Below are 19,743 nucleotides of genomic sequence, written 5' to 3' on the forward strand. Positions count from 1 at the left end.
GCAAGAAGATTAAGCAACTCTTGAGTTTCTTTGAAGCTTTGGCAGCTTCATGCGTCCCTTGTCACAGGACCAGGTGTTGGGAGTTGGGCCAGATGTTTGGAGTTGGGGCAGGGTCCTGGAGGGAGAAAGAGACCTGGACAGGGGGAGAGGAGAAACAGGAGGAGAGAAGGCATGTCCTGCAGTCTTGCTTCTCCAGTACCAAATTGACAGAAAGAATAGATACAAGAAAAACCAATCAACCAAGCAAACAAATACCATGTGTAGTTCCACCCGAAAGCAAGAAGTGGGGAGGAGGGAGAATCATGGTAGACTAGAAATGAGAAGATTCCAGAAAAGACAAACAGCTGGAAGATCGTACTCAGGACTCCCCAGGCAGGGTGGCCGAGAATTCGGCACGTTGCTCCCGGCGTAGAGATGGCACGGACAGAGCAGAAGAGTCCCCGGGGGCTACTGATTGTGATTAGCTGGAGTTCCGTGTGAAGAGCAACCAGGTCCGTTGACTGTGGCATATTGATTGGACCAAGGGGCAAAGGTAAGGATGTCTGCCTTTAGATCAAAGCAGTGGAAGCGGCAGCTTGGATCAGAGACCAGGCGGCACTTTAGGTGGCCAGCAACAGCTGGCAGAAGCGAGAAGCATCACCGCCCAGGCGAGGAGCCACCAAAGTGCAGCACGCTGTGTCCCCTGGCCCTCTCACGGAAACTCTCCAAGTCAGCGGTAGCGCCCACCCAGCTGTCTTGTAGGGACTCCAGACGACTAAGGCAAGGACACAATTAAGATTCAACAAACATATCAATTTGGGAAAGAAGTGACATTTAAGCAACATTGAGTCTTCTGATCTGTGAATAAAGTATCTCTCCGCATCAAATTAGGTCTTTAATTTCTCCTAGTAATGTTTTGTAGTTTTCAGTAGGATCTTGCACATCTTTTGTGAGATTTAATATTTTTGATGCTATTATGTGGTATTGTTTTTTAAATTTTAGCTTCTGAATCTTTGTTGTTAGTATATAGAAATACAGCTGATTTTTTTGGCTTCATATACTGCAACCTTATCAAACTCACTTATAAGTTCTAGTAGCTTTTCATACATTCTTTAAATTTTCTATTTATGTGATCATATAGTGTGTAAAAAAAGACAGTTTTAAATCTTCCTTCCAAATTTTGATGCCTTTAATTTCTTTCTTTCTTTCTTTCTTTCTTTTTTTTTTTTTTTTGCCTCACTGCATTGGTCAAATATGAACCTCCAATACAATGTGAAATAAAAATAACAGGAGTGGACACTTGCTTCCTGCTCTTAGGGAGAAAGCGTCCAGTCTCTCACCATTAAGTATGATATTAGTGAGATTTTGGGGGTTTTGTTTTGATTGGTTTTATTTTGTTTTTGTAGATACCCTTTATTAGGTTTGAGAAAGTTCTATTCCTAGTTTGCAGAGAGGTTTTTTTTTTCTTTTTTTTTAGGTAATCAGTAATGGATGTTGGATTTTGTCAAATGAGCTTTCTGCATCTCATGAGAGAGATCGTGTGGTTTTTCTTTCTTAGTTATGGCAAATTTCATAGATTTTTTTTTTACATGCCTACAGCTCCCAGTCTTCCTAGGTGCATTGATTGATTTTTGAGTGTTAAACCAACCTTACTTTCCTAGGATAAATTCCACTTGGCCATGACCTGGGAAGTGGATGAAAGCCTATTCCCTAGCACGTGCCCTTCTTGTTGAGTTTGAGGCTTGTGCACAGGGCAAAGATAAGGGGGTGGTGGGGATGGTGGGGGGCAGGGGGCTCATATCATAGAGACACTCAGGTTACAACCTGGGCTCATCCCTTCTCTGTTTCCTCCCTCCCCTCAATCTTGACACCTTACCGATTAGGGAATCTCCATGTACCTCTATCAAAGCAAGAACTTCCCCTCAGGTCATAATACTCTAGTCCTCAGGGCAGAAGACAGGACCTGCGGCTTCTACTCCCTAACCTGGCCAGGGTCCAGCACCTCTGTGTAATTCCCCTCCTGCAAACATCTGCTGGTCTTGAGGGGCGGTTTTCCTGCCTTGCAGTTTCTACAGGACAGGCACGGATCTGATGAGGGCAACTTGGTGCATAGAGGAGGCAGGGCTGGAAAGCTCTGCCTAGCCCATCCCCTGCTGGAGACACCTGGCCCTGCTCTCCTCCCCTCTAGTCCATTTTCCCCTCTCAAGGTCCCAGGCTTCTTCTGTCTCCCTGGGGGTTGTTCATAGTCTTTTTAATTTTCTGCTCTCCAATAATTTCACTTCTGTGTCTCACTTCTGTGACATCGCTACAGGTAGGTTTGGCTGATGGATCCCGCACCCCATGTTAATGCTGTTTTGTCTGAAACAGGTTAATATCCATATTTCAGGAACTGGAAGTCTACTTGTAACAGAGAACTTAACTGCAGTACTAAATGCATAAAGATAATAGAATATCTTCCCAAGCGCTGAAGAGAAAGAAATTTGAATTTGAATTCTATACTTACCCAAATTATCAGTCATAGAACTGAAGCCTCCTACAGAGGAAATGCTTGCTCTAAAATGCCATCTATGCCAATGCTATCTATTCTTTCAACCTTTGGTAGTGTTTGAAACTGAAGTAAAAGCAACCCTAAACCACCGATTATGTAAAATAAACCAAAGTTTGCTACTTTGAGGGGTTGAGGTGAAGGGAGAGAGTACTAGTTGTTTTGTGATAAAATTATTATATTGTCCTTGTAAAACTATCAAACAGAGGGGTGTGGGTTTTATAGCAAAGTTTCCTCCTCCTCCTCAGCCCTTTTAGTTCCATTCTCCAAAGGTAACCACGGTTAATAGGCTTCTGTGCCTGCTTCCAGAAGTTTCTATGCACATTTAATTATGCGTGTGCATGTGTGTAGCATGTATGTGTGTCTATGTGTTTTCCATGAATTGCATCATGCTGCATATAATGTTTTGTAACTAGTTCTTTAATTTTGGCATATCTTTCTATATTGTGACATATACACCTCCCTCATTAGTTTTAAAGGCAGCATAAAACACAGTCATGTAGATGTATCACAATGTGGCAAAAATTAATCGATGGACATTTGGCTTGTTCCTGGTCTTTTGGTTGTCGCAGATGAGGTTGAAATAAACACCCTGGTGCAGATATCTTTATGCTTTCCTAAGAATGCATGTGAAGGATAATTTCTTCCCGAAAGTAGAACTGCTGAGTCAGAGCACATGTACATTTGGATTTCGAAGGACATTGCCAAATCACTATCCCGTGGTGCGGGGCCAATTTACATTCATTTTTCCACATGCTGACTGGCGCTGGTTTATCAGTCTCTTTAAATATTAACTAATCTGATGGGTAAAGATGCTGTCGAATTCTTTGAGTTTAGCACTTTTTACTTTTAGTGTTTTTTGTTGAACTTTGTCTCATGAACATTTACTCCCCCCACCCCCTACCAGTAGCAACAAACTAGTATAAGGGGGAGGGTTAACTGAATAACCATTAAACACTTGTACAATCATGTAATTTAACCTCTTTACCTTTACAATACTACCCTAAACAAATTTTCAAACTGTTATTTGAAACTAACAAAAGCTTGAATATTTCCTCTTAAAATTTTTTTTTTCTTATTCATTAAATAGAGAGTGTGACCTTTCTGGAACACTGGGTTAAAAATGTCCAGTGCTTTTCAGGTCTATGAATCTACCTGCTAAAGAGAACTAAAAGAAGCATACTAAAAAATTTTTATCTTTAAAAATACTTACCTTGCATGCTTTTAAAGGAAAGAAAATACAGAGTTTACAAGTTCCGTGGAGAAAGTTAATGACCAAGTTTATGTTTCTCAATAAGGAAGTACTTAGAAACACACCAACATGAAGGTAAAACAATAACATTTCAGTGAAGGATATAAAAGTAGACTTATATAAGTAAGACAATATACTCAAGAAAGTAAACTGCAAGAGCAAGTAATTTGTTAATTGCTGTATCCCCAGTATCCTGAACAGAGCTGGCACATGGGTGCCTAGCAAATATATGTTGAATGGCCGAGAAGACTTACTGTCATAAAGATGTCAAATGTCACCAAATTTATGTATAAATTGAATACAATATCAATAAAAGTGTCAGTAGGATTTCTCATGGAACTAGACATTCGAAAATTCATAAGAAAAAGTAAATGTGTTAGAATATTGAAGATTCTTTTGAAAAAGATGAATGAGGAAGGAGAATTTATATTACCAGAAATCAAAACATATTAGAAAGTTAGGGCAGTTGTAATGATGAGGTATTGGCATAGGAATCAATAAAGAGGCTAGTAGATCAGCAGAATACAATAATCTAGGAATACACACACAGTTATGGTAAGTGATAAAAGTAGTATCTCCATTCAATGGAGAAATGACAGATCATTCAGTTAGAGACACTGAGACAACTGGTTATCTGTATGGAAAAAAATTGAAGATAGCGCCTTACCCTTTACTATTCACACATAACAATTCCAGGCGGGTTAGTGATGTACATATGGAATCAAAGTATTAAGCTATAAGACAAGTATATAGGAAAATATGTTTATAATTTTGAAAAAGGAGAGATCCTCTTAAACAAGTCTGAGAAAGAAAATCCACAGAGGAAAAGACTGATAAATTTTACCATGTCAAAACTAAGACCCCACAAAAAACAAATGAAAAGTGACAGTCTGGAAAAAATATATATTAACAACATACATAACAGCTGACAGATGAGTCTTTATCCACAATATATAATAGCTTTTACAAATCAGTAAAAAGAATGACAATCCAATAGGAAAATGGACAAAACCAAACACAGGAAAATTTACAGAAGAGGAATTACAAATAGAAAGACACTCAATCTCATTATTAATCAAAGAAATAAAAATTGAACCAATAATGCGATTCTGATCTTTGCCCAAGAGAATTGTACAGTTTTAAGGACAGTTTGAAAATACCTACCTATTAATTTATTTTGTGTATTATTTTAAATACACAAAACCTGTAGCCCACTTCTCAGTCTTTAACCTGGAGAACACTTGTGTATGTGTACAAAGAGACCTTTTGCTGTATTGTTTTTATTAGTGAAAAAAATGGAAAAATGTCAACTTCCATCAATAGAGGAATGGTCGCATAATGGAGGAGGCATAGCTCAACTAAAGAATACTACGTAACGGTTTAAAAAGTGAGATTGGTCTACGGCCATGCCACCCTGAACAAGCCTCATCCCATCCGATTACAGAACCTAAGCAGGGTTGAGCCTGGTTAGTCCTTGGATGGGAGACCACCTAGGAACATCTGGTGCTGAGGCATAAAAAATAAAAAATAATAGATTATAAGCTGACAAGGTCCTTGAAATCTGTGAGGTCAATCAAAGGTTGCCTTGCCTGAAAACAAAAGAAAAGTGAGATTGTTCTTTAAGTAGTGCATGACAGATCTACAACATGTATTGTTGAGTGAGAGAAGCATATTGCCAAACTGTATATGCATAATGCATAATGTGGCATCATTTAGCGAAAAATAAAGGGAGAAGAATATTTTCCATAGACCCACATATATAAATGGATGTAAAGTAAAAGGTTTGGAAGGACAATCACCAAAATAAAATGACCGCGGTGTCTACGTCTAAGGAGTGGAGGAGGAGGCCTGGAACTGGGGTGGTGCCATAACCCAATCTAAAGAGAGCTTTAACCTGATGTGTGATGTTTTTAATTTTATTCAAAATATCTCCAGGGATGACTTGTATAATTCAAAATTAATTTTTAAAATTTCAAGTAGGAAACAAGGCCTTCGGGCCGGGTGCAGTCGGTGTGCCTGAGGAGTCACCGCCTCTCACCTTCTCCCCAGCTTCCATAGCCTCCTTCTCTCCAACCACACGCACGCACAGGAAATCTGGCTGTAATCCCAACTGAATTGTTCTCCGAACAGCATTAAGAAAGAACAAGCTGTTTTGCAAGTGGCAGCGGAGAGGGCCGGTTATCCCACAGGCAGTTGGACTTCACTCTAGAGGTGCGGATGTTTGCGGAGGGGGGGGGGTGGGAAGATGAGGGACACCTTTGGAGAACTATAGTCTTGAGATGTAGCAGTTCCAGCAGTGCCCTCCAGAGGCCACCCCCAGGATTGGAAACTAGGGGGTAATTTATGGAACAAGGCTTGTTTGGAATATTTCCTCAGGTAGACATATTCTCCTTCTGGTTACTCCGCACGTTGAGAAACCCTTTGAGGCTCAAATACACCTGGGCCAGACAAATAGGGCCTAGATGAGGGATCATCGACGGCGGTACACACTGGGCAGCCATGTGGTGATCCTGGTTGGGTCATTAATTGATTGGAAACATCATAAAATCATGGAGCATCTCAAGTCTCTACACACAAATGCAGGCCCACAGCCCCAGCCCTGAGCCAAAGCTGAGGTGGTTTGGGATTATACATCTTGAGAAATCTCCCATTGGGAGTATAAAGCAAAGGGCATTTCCACATCAATCTTTGAAAACATTTCAGTTTTTCAAACATTCATTGCCTCATTGCTGATCATAAGAAAGTGAATCAGGCCTCTTGATGCCCGTGAATCACTAGGATGCCTCCTGCCCAGTGCTTGGTCGCTGGGCCTCCCTCTCCCGCACCTCCACCTTCCACTCCACTGCCTGAATCAGCTTTCTAAAGTGCAACTCTGACCATGCACTGCACAGCCTTTATGGCTCCCCGGAGCCTTCAGGGCAAGCACTTCCCAGTAGGTCACAGAGTGTTGGGTCTCAGGCCTCTGCCTGCCTTACCAGCCTTTTCCTGTCTCACTCTTGCCCCATGGTGAAACGGTCTGAATGAAGCCCACTGGTGTCAGGGCCTTCGCTGTGCCATTCTTTGGGGCCAGGTTGCTCTTCCTCCCCATGTCCACTTGGTCAAATTCTAAACACTCTTCAAGATGGCCTCAAGCACCAATTCCTCAAGAAAGCCTTCTAAGGTCATTCCAGTTGGTCCAAGTGCCACTGTTTGGTGCTCCTACAGAGCCTTTTATGAAGTTCTTGAGGTGCTATTGGTTTGCCTTTCTGCATTCTCCTGTGCGCTCCTTGAGCCTCAAACATGCCTGAGCCAGGCAAATAGAGCCTAGATGAGGGATCAACAGTGGTACACACTGGGCAGCCATGTAGTGATCCTGGTTGGGTCATTAATTGATTGGAAACATCATAAAGTCATGGAGCATCTCAAGTCTCTACACACAAATGCAGGCCCACAGCCCCAGCCCTGAGCCAAAGCTGGGGTGGTTTGGGATTATACATCTTGAGAAATCTCCCACTGCCAAGTACGTATAAAGCGAAGGGCATTTTCACAACAATCTTGGAAAAGATTTCAGTTTTTCGAACATTCATTGCCTCATCGCCGATCGTGTGAAAGCGAGGCAGGCCTCTGATGCTCTACACTTTGCTCAGTGGAGTAATCCAGCGGCCAGCTCCGTACCTGCCTAGCACGTGCAAGGGCTCAATAAATAATCTGCTGGATAAATGCCCAAGTTAAAGGTCAGGAAGGAGCACGCAGAGGCCGCTGAGTAGAGCACTGGTGTGGAAGTCAAGAGGCCTGACAGCTCGATTATTCTGAACTGTGCCACTCTGATGCCCTTGGCAAAGTAATTTCTTCTGCTGGGCTCTGTCTTCCTCACCCATGCTATGAGGGGCTTGTATTAAATGCTTTTTCCCTCTTGAGTCTTGATGATTTCTCTAAAAGAGTTAAAGGACACTAATTGCCAGAGTTGATGAGGCTGATGGGATTCAGGTGCTCCCATGCACGGCTAATGGGCTGTAAGGTGCAGTTTTTTTTTGTTTGTTTTTTTACAAAAAAGCTTAAAAATGCGGAAACTCAAATAAGCAGCAATTTTACTTCTCGGACTTCTTGCCAAGGATATAATGAAAGATGTGACTGGAGATTTAACTCTATGGATGTTTATCCCAGGACTTATGATAGTGAAAATAGGAAACAACCCAAGTATATAACAAGAGAGGATTAATGAATAAATAATAGTATGTCTTACAAAATATTATGCAGACATCAAAATGAAGTAAATCTATATTTATCGACATAGATCTCCAGGATAAATTATTAAGTACTGAAAGTATGTTGTAAAAATATATCTAAAGTATGTTCTTATTACTGTTTAAAATACATATTGTATCTATACATAGGATATCAAATTAGTAAATGAGGTTATCGGTGAATGGTGGGATCATGGAAAATTATTTTCCTTCCTGTTTCTTTTTTAGTGAAAAACAATGTCAAACATGGAAAGGAAAAACAATTACCCATAACCTCACTTGATTATAAGTAATTTTGATTTATTTTTGTTTTTGCTTGTGTTCTCTAACTTTTCATGAATGGAAATATATTACTTATAGGATTAAAAAAATTATTTTCAAAAGCCTATAAAATTCTAGAAGCTGATTCACAAAGAGCCACTTGCTCAAGTTCATACCTAGCCAGTCACTGGCAGAGCAAGTCTGGAGCAATGGCCCCTCTCTCGTGGAGCCCTGGGCTCTGCTTCCCAGGAGTGGAGATCCCGCGTGACAGGATCTCTGGGTACACTGGAAGGGTGTTCTATGTGTGTTGCTGTTCCCTGTTCCCTGACTAAGAAGGTGTGGTCTGGGCATAGAAGACAAGAGTGAGGACAGAAAGGCGGCTGGAGTCAGAGGTGTGGCTAGACCAAATAGGACATGAGAACTGTAATTGGCGTGTGCCCAGCCTGATGAGATCCCAGGGAGGTGGACAAACACAGGCATCGGTCACAGGGTATTTTCCTGCCTGAGAATGGCAGCCCCCTTGCCAGCCTTCTTCAAGGTAGAAACTTCCCCCTATTCTACTTAAGAATGAGCCTAAAGTTGAACCCCAGCTCTCCTAACTGCACTGATCTTATCTTAGAGAGGCCTTGGGCTGCATCGCCCAACTGACCACTAACCACAATGAGCTCTGCTCTCTCCTGGTTCCTGAAATCTGGGAGCAGATGGTGGGGGTGTTGAAGATGGCCCTCTACCAAAAGTCAAGAAGAAAGGAAAGGAAGAGAGGGATGGAGGAAGTTACCTTGGTCCTGAGCCCATAGCCCCCAGGATCCTCTTTCCTGTGAAACCCAACGGTCTCCAGACAGATTTCCTGTCCCTTTAGCCCTCACCAAGAATGGGGGCTGCCCACCAGGGTTGGCCGCAGGGGCCAGGTTACTGCCTGGGGTGGGAGACATCCCCCCGAGGCCGATCAGATCATCGTCACTCTTGATCTCCCCTTTACTTTCCCCCCTCCTCTGGGGTCACTCTATTTCCCATAATTGCTTAGGCTGTTGGTTTCTGACTTTTGTCCCTTTCAAAGGAACCCTGGGTACTCAGTTCAACCAGAATTTTGGAGAGGAGTTAGTTGTCTGTACTCCTTTGGGACAGCACTGGTCTGGGTACACAATGGGGAGAGAAACTCTGGGGCGGGGGTATTAAGTTCAAAGGCGGGAACGGTTCCAGTCCCCCCTTTCTTGCTCCTCTCTCTGTGCACCCCAACCCTAGTGGGGAAGGAGAGAGAGTTAGGTCTCCAGGGGCGGGGCTCATCTGCCCCGCCCCTCCCCCAGCTTGGAGGACATAAAAGCCTAGATTTGGCTGAGAGGTGTTGCCATTGCTAGGTGAGCTTACAAACTGAGGTCCTTAGGGGATTGAGCGACTGAAGCTAGCCAAGGAGGGACGTCGTGAACCCCTCCTTCAAGGAGGTCTGGACTGCATCGGTAGGCAGGACCCATCGAAGTGGGACTGGGGCACGCAGGTACAAGCAAGGGGCCTGGGAAGAGAGGAATGGTGGCGCTCTCTTCTCCCAGGTGCACTGTGGGCTTTGCATACTTACTTGGCTTGGGATCTTGTTGCAGAGATGAAGCTGCTCCTGATCCTAGCAGGAGTCCTGGCCATTTTGGCCATGCCCTGGCCATCTGAGGGTGCTGTTCCAGGTAACAGTTCAGAAGGAAGGGAAAGGTGGTATAGTCAGGGTGGTTTTGAGTTCCAAGGATCCCTTTCTTAGTGCAGGCCACCCTGGCTCTGGGGTCTCACAGGGGGCTTTGGGCCCATTCCTGACTTTGTGATCCCTATTCTGGGCAGCTGTCCAGGGGCAGGTAGAAACTTCGGTGGTGCTGACCTGCATGGAGGAGGCCAAGCGGCTAGTGGACAAGGCCTACAAGGAGCGGCGGGAAAGGTGACGTGCCAGGCACTACCCAGCTCTGGGCAAGGCTGCCCAGGCCTTTCGGAAAAGAAACAGGCATGGGGAATTTGTGCATGTGTGAGGCCTCTGTCTGTCAGTCTTTGTGTCTTTGGGTGTAAGAACGTCTTCCAAACCGTCCCTCCCATGGCCTTGCCTCTGTCTGGAGTCTGTCTACACTGTCCTGCATGTCCATCTCTGGGCTGGGGCTCTGCTAGGTGACTCTGCACACTTCCTCTGGTCCTCACTCCTCCCTTCTCCAAGCAGCATCAAGCAGCGGCTTCGCAGTGGCTCGGCCAGCCCCATGGAGCTCCTGTCCTACTTCAAGCAGCCAGTGGCAGCCACCAGGACAGCTGTGAGGGCTGCTGACTATTTGCACGTGGCCCTAAACCTGCTGGAGGGGAAGCTGAGGCCCCTGTTGTCAGGGCCCTTCAATGTCACTGGTACTGTTGCCCCTGCCCCTCCAAGGGACCCCACCACTTCCCAGGGACCCTACCCCCAAACTTCTTCCAGGGAGTCTCAGGGACACTGAGCCACCCTCCATGCCCCCCACCAACCAAGGCTCCCCAGCCTAAGATAGGAAGTGGAGAGTCTCAGCTCCCACATTCCTCTTCCTCCCTGGCCCACAGATGTGCTGACACCTGCCCAGCTGAATCTGCTCTCAAAATCAAGTGGCTGTGCCTACCAGGATGTGCGTGTGACGTGCCCAGAGAATGACAAGTACCGCACCATCACTGGGCAGTGTAACAACAGGTGTGGCCAGTGGGGGGTGGCCCCGTGGCATGCAGACAGCTCAGGATGGCATCCTGGCACCCCGCAGGCCTTCAGCACCACCGCATGACGGCTCCTTGTCCTCGCTCTGCAGACGCAGGCCCACCCTGGGGGCCTCCAACCGCGCCTTTGCGCGCTGGCTGCCGGCTGAATATGAGGACGGCTTCTCACTGCCCTATGGCTGGACGCCTGGGATCAAGCGTGGTGGCTTCCGGGTGCCCTTGGTGAGCTCCGGCCCTCAGAGGGAGGGAGTAAGGCCAGGCCGATGTGGCGTGGCCCCGGGCAGCCCCTGATGCTCTGTGTCCCACAGGCTCGAGCGGTCTCCAACGCCATTGTACGCTTCCCCACGGAGCAGCTGACCCCGGACAAGGAGCGCTCACTCCTGTTCATGCAGTGGGGCCAGCTGATTGACCACGACCTTGACTTTTCCCCAGAGCCAGCGGCCCGGGCCGCCTTTGTCAGTGGCCTCAACTGTGAGATCAGCTGCCTGCAGCAGCCACCGTGCTTCCCACTCAAGGTGCTCCCTGCTCCTCCCTAGCCACGGCCTGCTGGGTGGGGAGAGGGGCCATCATCCCTGGAGGTGGCCACTGCCCGCTGTGCCCAAGTTTCCTTCCCCAGCTCCTGAGTAAGGCTGGCCCCACCCCCACCCCAGGCTGAGGACCTTCCCACTGTCCCCTAAACCTCTGTAGATAAGTACCCCATGCTCAGTTCTCTTCCCACTCCACAGAGGGGCTCCTTCCCCGTATCCCACATTACACAGAGCCTGGGTTGTGGGATTGGAGCAGGGCTGAGAGGGGACCGGATGGTAGGCACATGCCGAATAGGGAGAGGGTGGGGGGAAAAAACCGGAGAATCAGAAAGACAGGGACTAGAGCGAGAGACAGGAAAGGGGCCTCGAGGAGAGCAAGATGGGAACAGGAAAGGAAAGAGAAGCGGGGCCAAGAGAGTGCAGGCATTACTTACAGAGAACAGAGAGGGAGGAGTAGACGCAGAGGAGAAAAGCAGTGAGAGATGGGGAGGTTTAGGGGGATGGTCAGAGGGGTAGCAGGTTCACCTCCCAGGGACCCCACGTTCCCCCGTCCAACATTCTCGTTATCGCCCCTGGAGCTCAGAGGCGCTCTGCTGGTGGAAGCTTAGGCAGTGATCCCTCGCGGGCTCTGAGAGGCCTGCCTGTAGACTGAGGAGGCCAGAAGGCCTGAGGGACTCCTGTCGTGGTGTGTCAATCTCTCTCTCTTCGGTCCTGGACTCCAGGCTGCTTCCGAGTGGGATCAAGGCCTTCAGGAGTATAGCCAGGGGAGAGTCACTCCTGCCCTCTGTTCCTGCCCTTGGTGAGCAGGCGCGGTCTCTCTCTCTGTGCCGCAGATCCCGCCCAATGACCCCCGCATCAAGAACCAAAACGACTGCATCCCCTTCTTCCGCTCCTGCCCTGCCTGCACGCAGAGCAACATCACCATCCGAAACCAGATCAATGCGCTCACCTCCTTCGTGGATGCCAGCATGGTGTACGGCAGCGAGGACGCCCTGGCCCTGAAGCTGCGCAACAGGACCAACCAGCTTGGCCTGTTGGCCGTCAACACCTTCAAGGACAACGGCCGGGCTCTGCTGCCCTTCGACAACCTGCACGACGACCCCTGTCTCCTCACCAACCGCTCAGCGCGCATCCGCTGCTTCCTGGCAGGTCAGACCCGGGTGGACACCTGGGGTGGCACAGGGGCGCCCCCTGCTGGAGCCACAGCAAGCCTATTTGTAAGCAGCTAGTGGCATTTAGAAGGTCTCTGTGCTCATCAACTTTATGATGTTAATTCAGTTACCTTGGGGACAAGTTGGATGGAGCCAGAAATGAGGTGGTGGGGGTGGGGGTGGGGGAAGCAACAAAAACAAAACCCAAACCTAGGAAGAAGACTCAGGGCTGGTTGAGGAGCCTTCATCCCCTTCTCCGTCTCCCTCTTTCCCCCTGGACTTTGGCAGAGAGGAGAATCGAGTCTCCCAGGGGCAGGGAACTACAGGGACAGAGAGCAACCTGGCGCCCTCACCCTTTAGAACCACGTTGTTCAATACAGCAGCCACTGGCCACATGTGGCCATTTCCATTTAAATTTAAGTTAGTGTAAATGAACTTACATTAACAATTCAGTTTCTCCACTGCACTAGCCACATTTCACTGGACAGGAGCCTCACAGACTAGTGACTCCCATATGGGGCACCGCAGATGCAGAACATTTTCAGTCCAGAAAGTTCTGTTGGACGGTGCTGCTCCTGCCCACCCTGATACCCTGTAATAAGAGAAGATGGGGTTTTAAATTAAATAGCTGGCAGCCCTGGGGAGACCACCGGGGCAGTGAGGGTGCCCAGGCCCAGAAATTTGCCAACGTGTTTTAAGGTAAACCCAACAGTGGGCCTGAGGCCCTTCCTTCTGACCTCCCAACCTCTTCTTTGGGTGGCTTCGGGGGACTGAGCCCTAGGGAGGAGAATTGAGGTCAGCACCAGTGTGGACTTCCCCGTGCTAGTGAGGGCAGCACTCCCCAGCCAGTCACGGCTGCCTCCGGCCTGGTGCTGGCAAGCTACATGTCCCAGGCCTGGGATCGTCATGGCCTCTAGCAGCTCACAGTGTGGAAAAGGCACTCTCTAGCAATTTCTTTCCCACTGGCCTCTAGAGCTGGTGAGGACTGAGCCTGCTTTCTGTCCTGCTGAAGTGGCTCTCAGGCCCTTCCAGAGGAGGCTTGGAGAAGGACTGGAAGGATCAGGGGTCTAACTGAGCTCTTTGGAATAGTCTCAGGTGTGGACTTCACACAGCCCGCGCCCCAGCCCCCTTCCCTGAGCAGGCTGCACAATTAGCATGTAGGAAGGGCGGGGATGGCGACTCTGATCAGTCTCTAGCGGCTTTCCAGAGTCCTGTTTTGAGAAAGATTCTGGGGTTGCATCCAATTTTAGCAAGAGAGAGTGTTGTGTTCATTAGTGGTGTTTGACGTGGGCATGGAAGTGGGGAGTGCCAACATGCATGCTACTTTTTGGCCTCCCCCGAATCAAGAGGATAAGTCAATGAAGCAGTGTTTATAGATCCCCCACTTTGTACCAAGCACCGTGTTAAACTCCATGTGTCTCTGTGTGTGTTGGGTGAGAGGGTCAGATACAAAAAGGCAAAAGACAGCAAGCCTTGTTCTCAAGGAGCTCCCAGTCTCAAGTATTGGCAGGTGGCAAGACATGGGTCAGATCTGACGCCTATTGAATGAATATCTCCAACCAGCTAAACAAAAGCTATTATGGTGGACCAGGGCATCAAGGCAGGGGAGGTAGAAACTGAACATGACAATTAGGAGAACAGAATAGGAGGCGTTTCAGTCTTTGGCTGGAGTTTCAATGGAGCAAGTTCTTTCTGGAATGGAAGTCTTAGGAATGATGGTAGCTTTTGCTTCCCCAAGGGGACACCCGCTCAAGTGAGATGCCTGGGCTCACCTCCCTGCACACACTTTTTCTGCGGGAGCACAACCGGCTGGCCACGCAGCTCAAGCGCTTGAACCCCCGGTGGAACGGAGAGAGGCTCTACCAGGAAGCCCGTAAGATCGTGGGAGCCATGGTCCAGGTAGGCATTCCTGAGCATCAGCGATGCCATGAGTTGAGCAGACTTTGGATCCAAACGTACCCCTGCCACATCCTGGCCGCATGACCTTGGGCAAGTTAACACTCATGAGCATCAGTTTCTTCATCCATGATGCTATAAAGATTTAAGATATATGAAGCTGCGTGGCAGATACTAAGTGCCTGACAAAGGTTACTTGTCTTTCATCCCTTTCTTAACAGGCTTGCTCCCCTTTCTTTTTTCTTGTCCATTGGGAATGGAATTGGGAGGGTTAAATGGCTAAATCTAAATTAACTGGTGCCTTGTAGCTGTTCAGGAAATGCCTCTTCTTTCCTTCATCTCATTGTCACTCTTGGCTCCTTTACCCACTCACCTCTTCTTCCAGCTCTATCGTACCTCACCTAATCTCCTTTTCCTCATTTATACCTGAGCAGTGTTCCTTGTTCTCCTTCCCAACCTTTGATGCTCCAGCTCCCCCATCCTCCCCCGAAGACTTAAACACTAGTGCACACCCACAAACACGTGCCCACCCTTTAATACTCATGGGCTCAGGAGGGGGAGAGGGTCCCAGGCGTTTTTGAGTTGCACTGAGAACTTAAGTGAGATTTGTTTAAGCCTCATGGGAAACTCCAGAGCCTAGATTCTAGAGTGAGACTGTTCTATATCTCCTGTTTTCACTGGGGAAAGTCATCTAGGGTGGCCTTCTCCTTCTTGCCTCATCTCCTCTATAGTCATATATTGAACCCTACTATGAGCCTACTTTCTGGGCTCCTAATAATTTCAAAAGAAATGAAATATAACCATTGTCCTCAAGGAGCTTATAAGTTAGTAGGAGAAATGGGACATTAATAACTCAAAGTCAATGGAGCTATCACCATGGCTAACAAAGCCTGTTGTTATTTAATACTCTGGCATAATTACCCTTAATTTACATTTGAAGAACTAGGGCTCAGAGAGGTTAATAACTGACTCAAGTTCATGTAGCAGGCAAGGTCACGGTAAGCTCTATTTATGCCCCTCAGTGCCACTCCGTTAGACCCAGATCCAGTGCTGTGGGAGGCTGTTCCCTGACCATAGACAGATGGGAAGAATCCCCCAAGCCAGCGGCAGGTGGAAACAGTCGAAAGGCCACTCAGAGTGACTTTTCTTTAGATCATCACTTACCGGGACTACCTGCCCCTGGTGCTGGGGCCAGAGGGCATGAAGAAGTACCTGCCCAAGTACCGCTGCTACAATGACTCAGTGGACCCTCGCATCGCCAATGTCTTCACCAACGCCTTTCGCTACGGCCACACCCTCATCCAACCCTTCACGTTCCGCCTGGACAATCAGTACAAGCCCATGAGGTCCAAACCCCACGTTCCACTCAGCAAGGCCTTTTTTGCCACCTGGAGGGTAGTGCTGGAAGGTGAGCAGGACCTAGGCTGGGAGAGAGTGGGCTGGCAGCTGAGGGTGCGGTAGGGGTGGGCTTGGCCACAGGGAGCTATGGCAGGGGAAATCCTCTTTCCATCTTTGGGGATCCGATCAGACTTCCCAGCCTCAGTTCACCTGACTCTGCTTTTGCATCAAATCATAAACGGTGGGGTGGAGATGGCTCATAAGGAGCTGGCCCCTTCCTGTGTATTGTGACTCTCAGTAACCTTAGGGGGCCAGGGCCTGGGAGCACCCCAACCTTGCAGGTCTGAACGGCATAATCCCCTGAGACCTTGATGCCTTGATGAGGACCTCCTCATTGGGGCCACCTTCACACCAGGAGCTGCATGTGCCCAGCCCTCTTCTATAATATCCCTGACCCCACCTTGAACTTGTCCCTGACTCCACTCTGAGCTCTGATACTGAGCCAGAGCCTTCCCCTAACCTTGCTCTTCTTGCCCCCAGGTGGCATTGACCCCATCCTCCGGGGCCTCATGGCCACCCCTGCCAAACTGAATCGCCAGAACCAAATCGTGGTGGATGAGATCCGGGAGCGGTTGTTTCAGCAGGTCATGAGGATCGGGCTGGACCTGCCTGCTCTAAACTTGCAGCGCAGCCGGGACCACGGCCTCCCAGGTGAGGAGCTGCAGTGTCCTCCTCCCCCACCCCACCTCCCAGTCTTGGGGCCTGCCCTCTCCAGTGGCCCCAGCTGCCCAAGGCTTCCCCACACACCAACACCTTGCTCTTAGGAATCAGTCTGAGGTCAGGTACCTACCTTTCCCTGGGCCCACCTGGTTCATTTTAGCTCATCTTGGTTGCCTTTGCATGGCTGTAACCCTTAAACTTACAGCATAATGATAACATGCTCCCTAGCCCCCACAGTCTGAAAATCTGTCTCCATCATTATTTCTTTTTGCTTCGTTTTGTATGAACTCTGAGAAGAAGAGAGTATTATCGCTTGCATTTTACTGATGAGGAAACTGAGGCTTGCAGAGATTCAAAACCTGTCCAGGTTCTCCAGCCAAGTCAGTGGCAGAGCTGAAATCTGAAACCATATTAGCCTAACCCCAAAGCCCGTGCCTGCTTTATGGGATAGTTGGTGTGGCTGAGTCTCCTAGACACACTTCAACCCTCACAGGTCTGAGACCTTCAGAGGGGAACAATGCAATATCCCCTTGTCGGGAGTTATGGCAGTGTAGGGCTTTGGGACCTGACAGAAGTTATGGCAGTTTAAGATTTGCCTTAGAGTAGGAGGGCAAGGGAAAGACAGGGAGGGTCTTGGAGCAACCCAGCTGTCCCCTTGGCCTGAACCAAGGGTTCGGAATTCTCTAAGGGTTCATAGCCCCGAGAGAAGCCCTTCTGTGTCCTCCCCGCCCTCACGTGCCTCTGTGTATGGTCTTGGTGTTTTGGGAAGGTGGGTATTCTGGGATACACCTGTAGCCACCTCTTCCCTCCCCCCATGCAGGGTACAATGCCTGGAGGGGCTTTTGTGGACTTCCGCAGCCCAAAACAGTGGGTGAGCTGGGCACGGTGCTGAAGAACATTGCCCTGGCAAGGAAGCTGATGGAGCAGTATGGCACACCCAACAACATCGACATCTGGATAGGTGGCGTGGCCGAGCCCTTGGAGCCCAACGCCCGTGTGGGCCGGCTCCTCGCCTGTCTCATCGGGACCCAGTTCAGGCAGCTCCGTGACGGCGACCGGTGAGGAGGCAGGCTGAGCCACCCAGCCCGGCTCTGTGGCTGTGGGCTGTGGGACTGTCCCAGATCTGTGGGGGCCTCAACTCCTTCCTATAAAACGAAGGCCTAGAAGGAACCTGTGACTTTTCAGTGTGTCCCAGGGAACCTCAAGGTCATCGCTACTGTGCTCTGCACCTGTTGAGGGTACAGCAAGGAGGGACCTGGACCCCTGGTTGTGAAGGAGAGAAAGAGGAGAAAATGACACTCTTCTTGGCCATGTTTCAGGGTGCAATCATGGTGCTGTCAGTTACTACCGGGCAGTCTCATCCTTGCCTCTCCTAGTGCCCCTTCATTGTGGCTCTGACATCTACATACATAGTTCTTACCGAGCTTGTACTGTGCCTTTGAGAAAATTAGAAAAAGGTGTCCCTCTCTGGGTGGACAAGTTATAACCCACTTCCAAGGTTCTGTCCACCTCCATGGGTTCAGCCTGGGTCAGTGAGTGAGTGTGGGTCCAGCTTCCTGTCTAGCATCAGTGGGGCCCTGGAGGCCTCTGGAATGGGGGCATCGAGGCAGCTGGGCTTTACTCTGTGCCGTGAGTGGAGCTCCACTTGTTTGAAAGCCCCTGGCTTCCTGAGTGCCTGGAGCTGTCTTGTATTGTAGATAGGTGTCTGCTGTGGTTCTCTTGCATCCAGGGAGCAGCTCCGGCCAAGTGATGCCGTCTCATCCCAGGAGAGCCTCAGGTCCAACGTTATATGTGCTCCCATGCAGGTTTTGGTGGGAGAACAAGAACGTGTTCAGCATGAAGCAGCAGCAGGCCCTGGCCAAGATCTCTTTGCCTCGCATCATCTGCGACAATACAGGAATCACCACCGTGTCCAAGAACAACATCTTCATGTCCAACACATTCCCTCGGGACTTTGTCAACTGTAGTACACTTCCCAGGTTGGACCTAGCTTCCTGGAGGGAAAGCGACTAGAGGCTGTGTAAGGAGGTGCAGAGGTGAGGTGAAGGCTGGGCATACTTGGGCTACCTGGGCTGGCCAATTGGAGCCACAAATCTCTCTTCCTTATGTGAGCGCATCCCTGTTCTGGGTGCTGGCCAAGAAGACAAATGGCCAGACATTCATTCATTCGTGTGTGTGCGTGTGTGTGCTTGTGTCCACAAGCAATGTATGTAAATTGTTTCACGTGTGTGTGTTGTCTATGAACATGGTAGTGTTTTGGGTGCTGTGTATGTGTGTCGTTTATGTGAGTGTGTGTTTGCTGTTTCTGTGTGTAATAAGTATATGGAAGGCTGCAGAGCAGATTGGTGAGGAGCACAAGCTCAGGAGCCGGACTGCTTGGGTTCAAACCCTGGATCTGCACCCTACCAGCTGTGTGATCTTGAACCCATTACTCAGTCCACCAAGTCTGAGTTTCCTTCTTTGTAAATAAGAAGGAAATAGCTGTCATTATAGCTGTCATGACTCCTTAGAGGGCCTGTTTGCATCCTTCAGTTATTAATCAAGCACTTCCTATCTGCCAGGCACTGTGCTAGGCATGGAAAACAGAAAGACAGACACCATTTCTTCCTTCACGAAGCTTACAACCTTGACAGTGTCCCGGTTAGCTGAGTGAACCAGCGACCCCTGGAGGAACGGCCATGAGCAGCTGGGCTGTTTGTGGTAGTTGAGTTACAGACCCAGGCAAGCCAGGCTCAGTTCACCTCTCCCCTTTTTCTTCCTTATCCTGTTCTCTTGCTTATTCACAGGAACTGCCTGGAGAGGAACTGAGGCCCCTTGGCCCTTTTGTACCATTTGTTTGTACCTGACATCTATGATAATAAAATAGCACTGATGGGGATTTTTACTCTGTCTGTATCTATAGTGGGGCTAGAGCCTCGGTGTAAGACTTACTCTCGGTCCTGAACTTGAACCAGTGTGTTCTGTTCCTCAGTGCCCTATGTTTTCTGAACTGGGGGTGAGGGAATCCAAGAGTCTTCCTTTGGCTGACCCGTACATGGAAGGCAGTCAGTTCTTAGAAGCCGAGGGGCTGGGCCAAACTGAGCAGACCCTCCCTTCTTGCCTTCTGCCCGCACCAACAGGGAAACAGGAACTGTGGTCATCAAGTCCTTATGTTCATTTATTG

General features: G+C 48.6%; 1 protein-coding gene across 4 annotated transcripts; it reads left to right on the top strand.

Moving 5' to 3' along the window:
- Window positions 1-9,586: 9,586 nt before the first annotated feature.
- On the top strand, window positions 9,587-19,458 carry MPO (myeloperoxidase). Of its 4 annotated transcripts, none has more exons than XM_016123118.2 (14): window positions 9,587-9,752; window positions 9,853-9,930; window positions 10,079-10,172; window positions 10,443-10,618; window positions 10,805-10,928; window positions 11,041-11,170; window positions 11,257-11,463; window positions 12,309-12,624; window positions 14,365-14,525; window positions 15,675-15,930; window positions 16,401-16,571; window positions 17,401-17,638; window positions 18,386-18,616; window positions 19,142-19,458. In XM_016123118.2, the coding sequence occupies exons 2-13, from the start codon at window positions 9,855-9,857 to the stop codon at window positions 18,591-18,593; spliced, it is 2,157 nt and encodes a 718-aa protein (XP_015978604.1). In that variant the 5' UTR covers window positions 9,587-9,752; window positions 9,853-9,854; the 3' UTR covers window positions 18,594-18,616; window positions 19,142-19,458. The 4 variants fall into 4 exon arrangements, with proteins under 4 accessions (XP_015978604.1, XP_015978602.1, XP_015978603.1 ...); XM_016123116.2 differs by having other exon boundaries at window positions 9,588-9,752; window positions 19,367-19,458; XM_016123117.2 differs by having other exon boundaries at window positions 9,599-9,714; window positions 19,367-19,458.
- Window positions 19,459-19,743: the final 285 nt, after the last annotated feature.

This window comes from Rousettus aegyptiacus, unplaced genomic scaffold (genome assembly GCF_014176215.1).
Source record: "Rousettus aegyptiacus isolate mRouAeg1 unplaced genomic scaffold, mRouAeg1.p scaffold_m13_p_6, whole genome shotgun sequence".
NCBI lineage: Eukaryota > Metazoa > Chordata > Mammalia > Chiroptera > Pteropodidae > Rousettus > Rousettus aegyptiacus.

Excerpts from the sequence above, each read along its gene's own strand:
- MPO (XM_016123118.2), top strand. The coding sequence starts at position 9,855 with ATGAAGCTGCTCCTGATCCTAGCAGGAGTCCTGGCCATTTTGGCCATG. Across the intron at positions 10,619-10,804 it reads AGGGCCCTTCAATGTCACTG|ATGTGCTGACACCTGCCCAG; the intron begins GTACTGTTGCCC and ends CCTGGCCCACAG. Across the intron at positions 16,572-17,400 it reads CCGGGACCACGGCCTCCCAG|GGTACAATGCCTGGAGGGGC; the intron begins GTGAGGAGCTGC and ends CCCCCCATGCAG.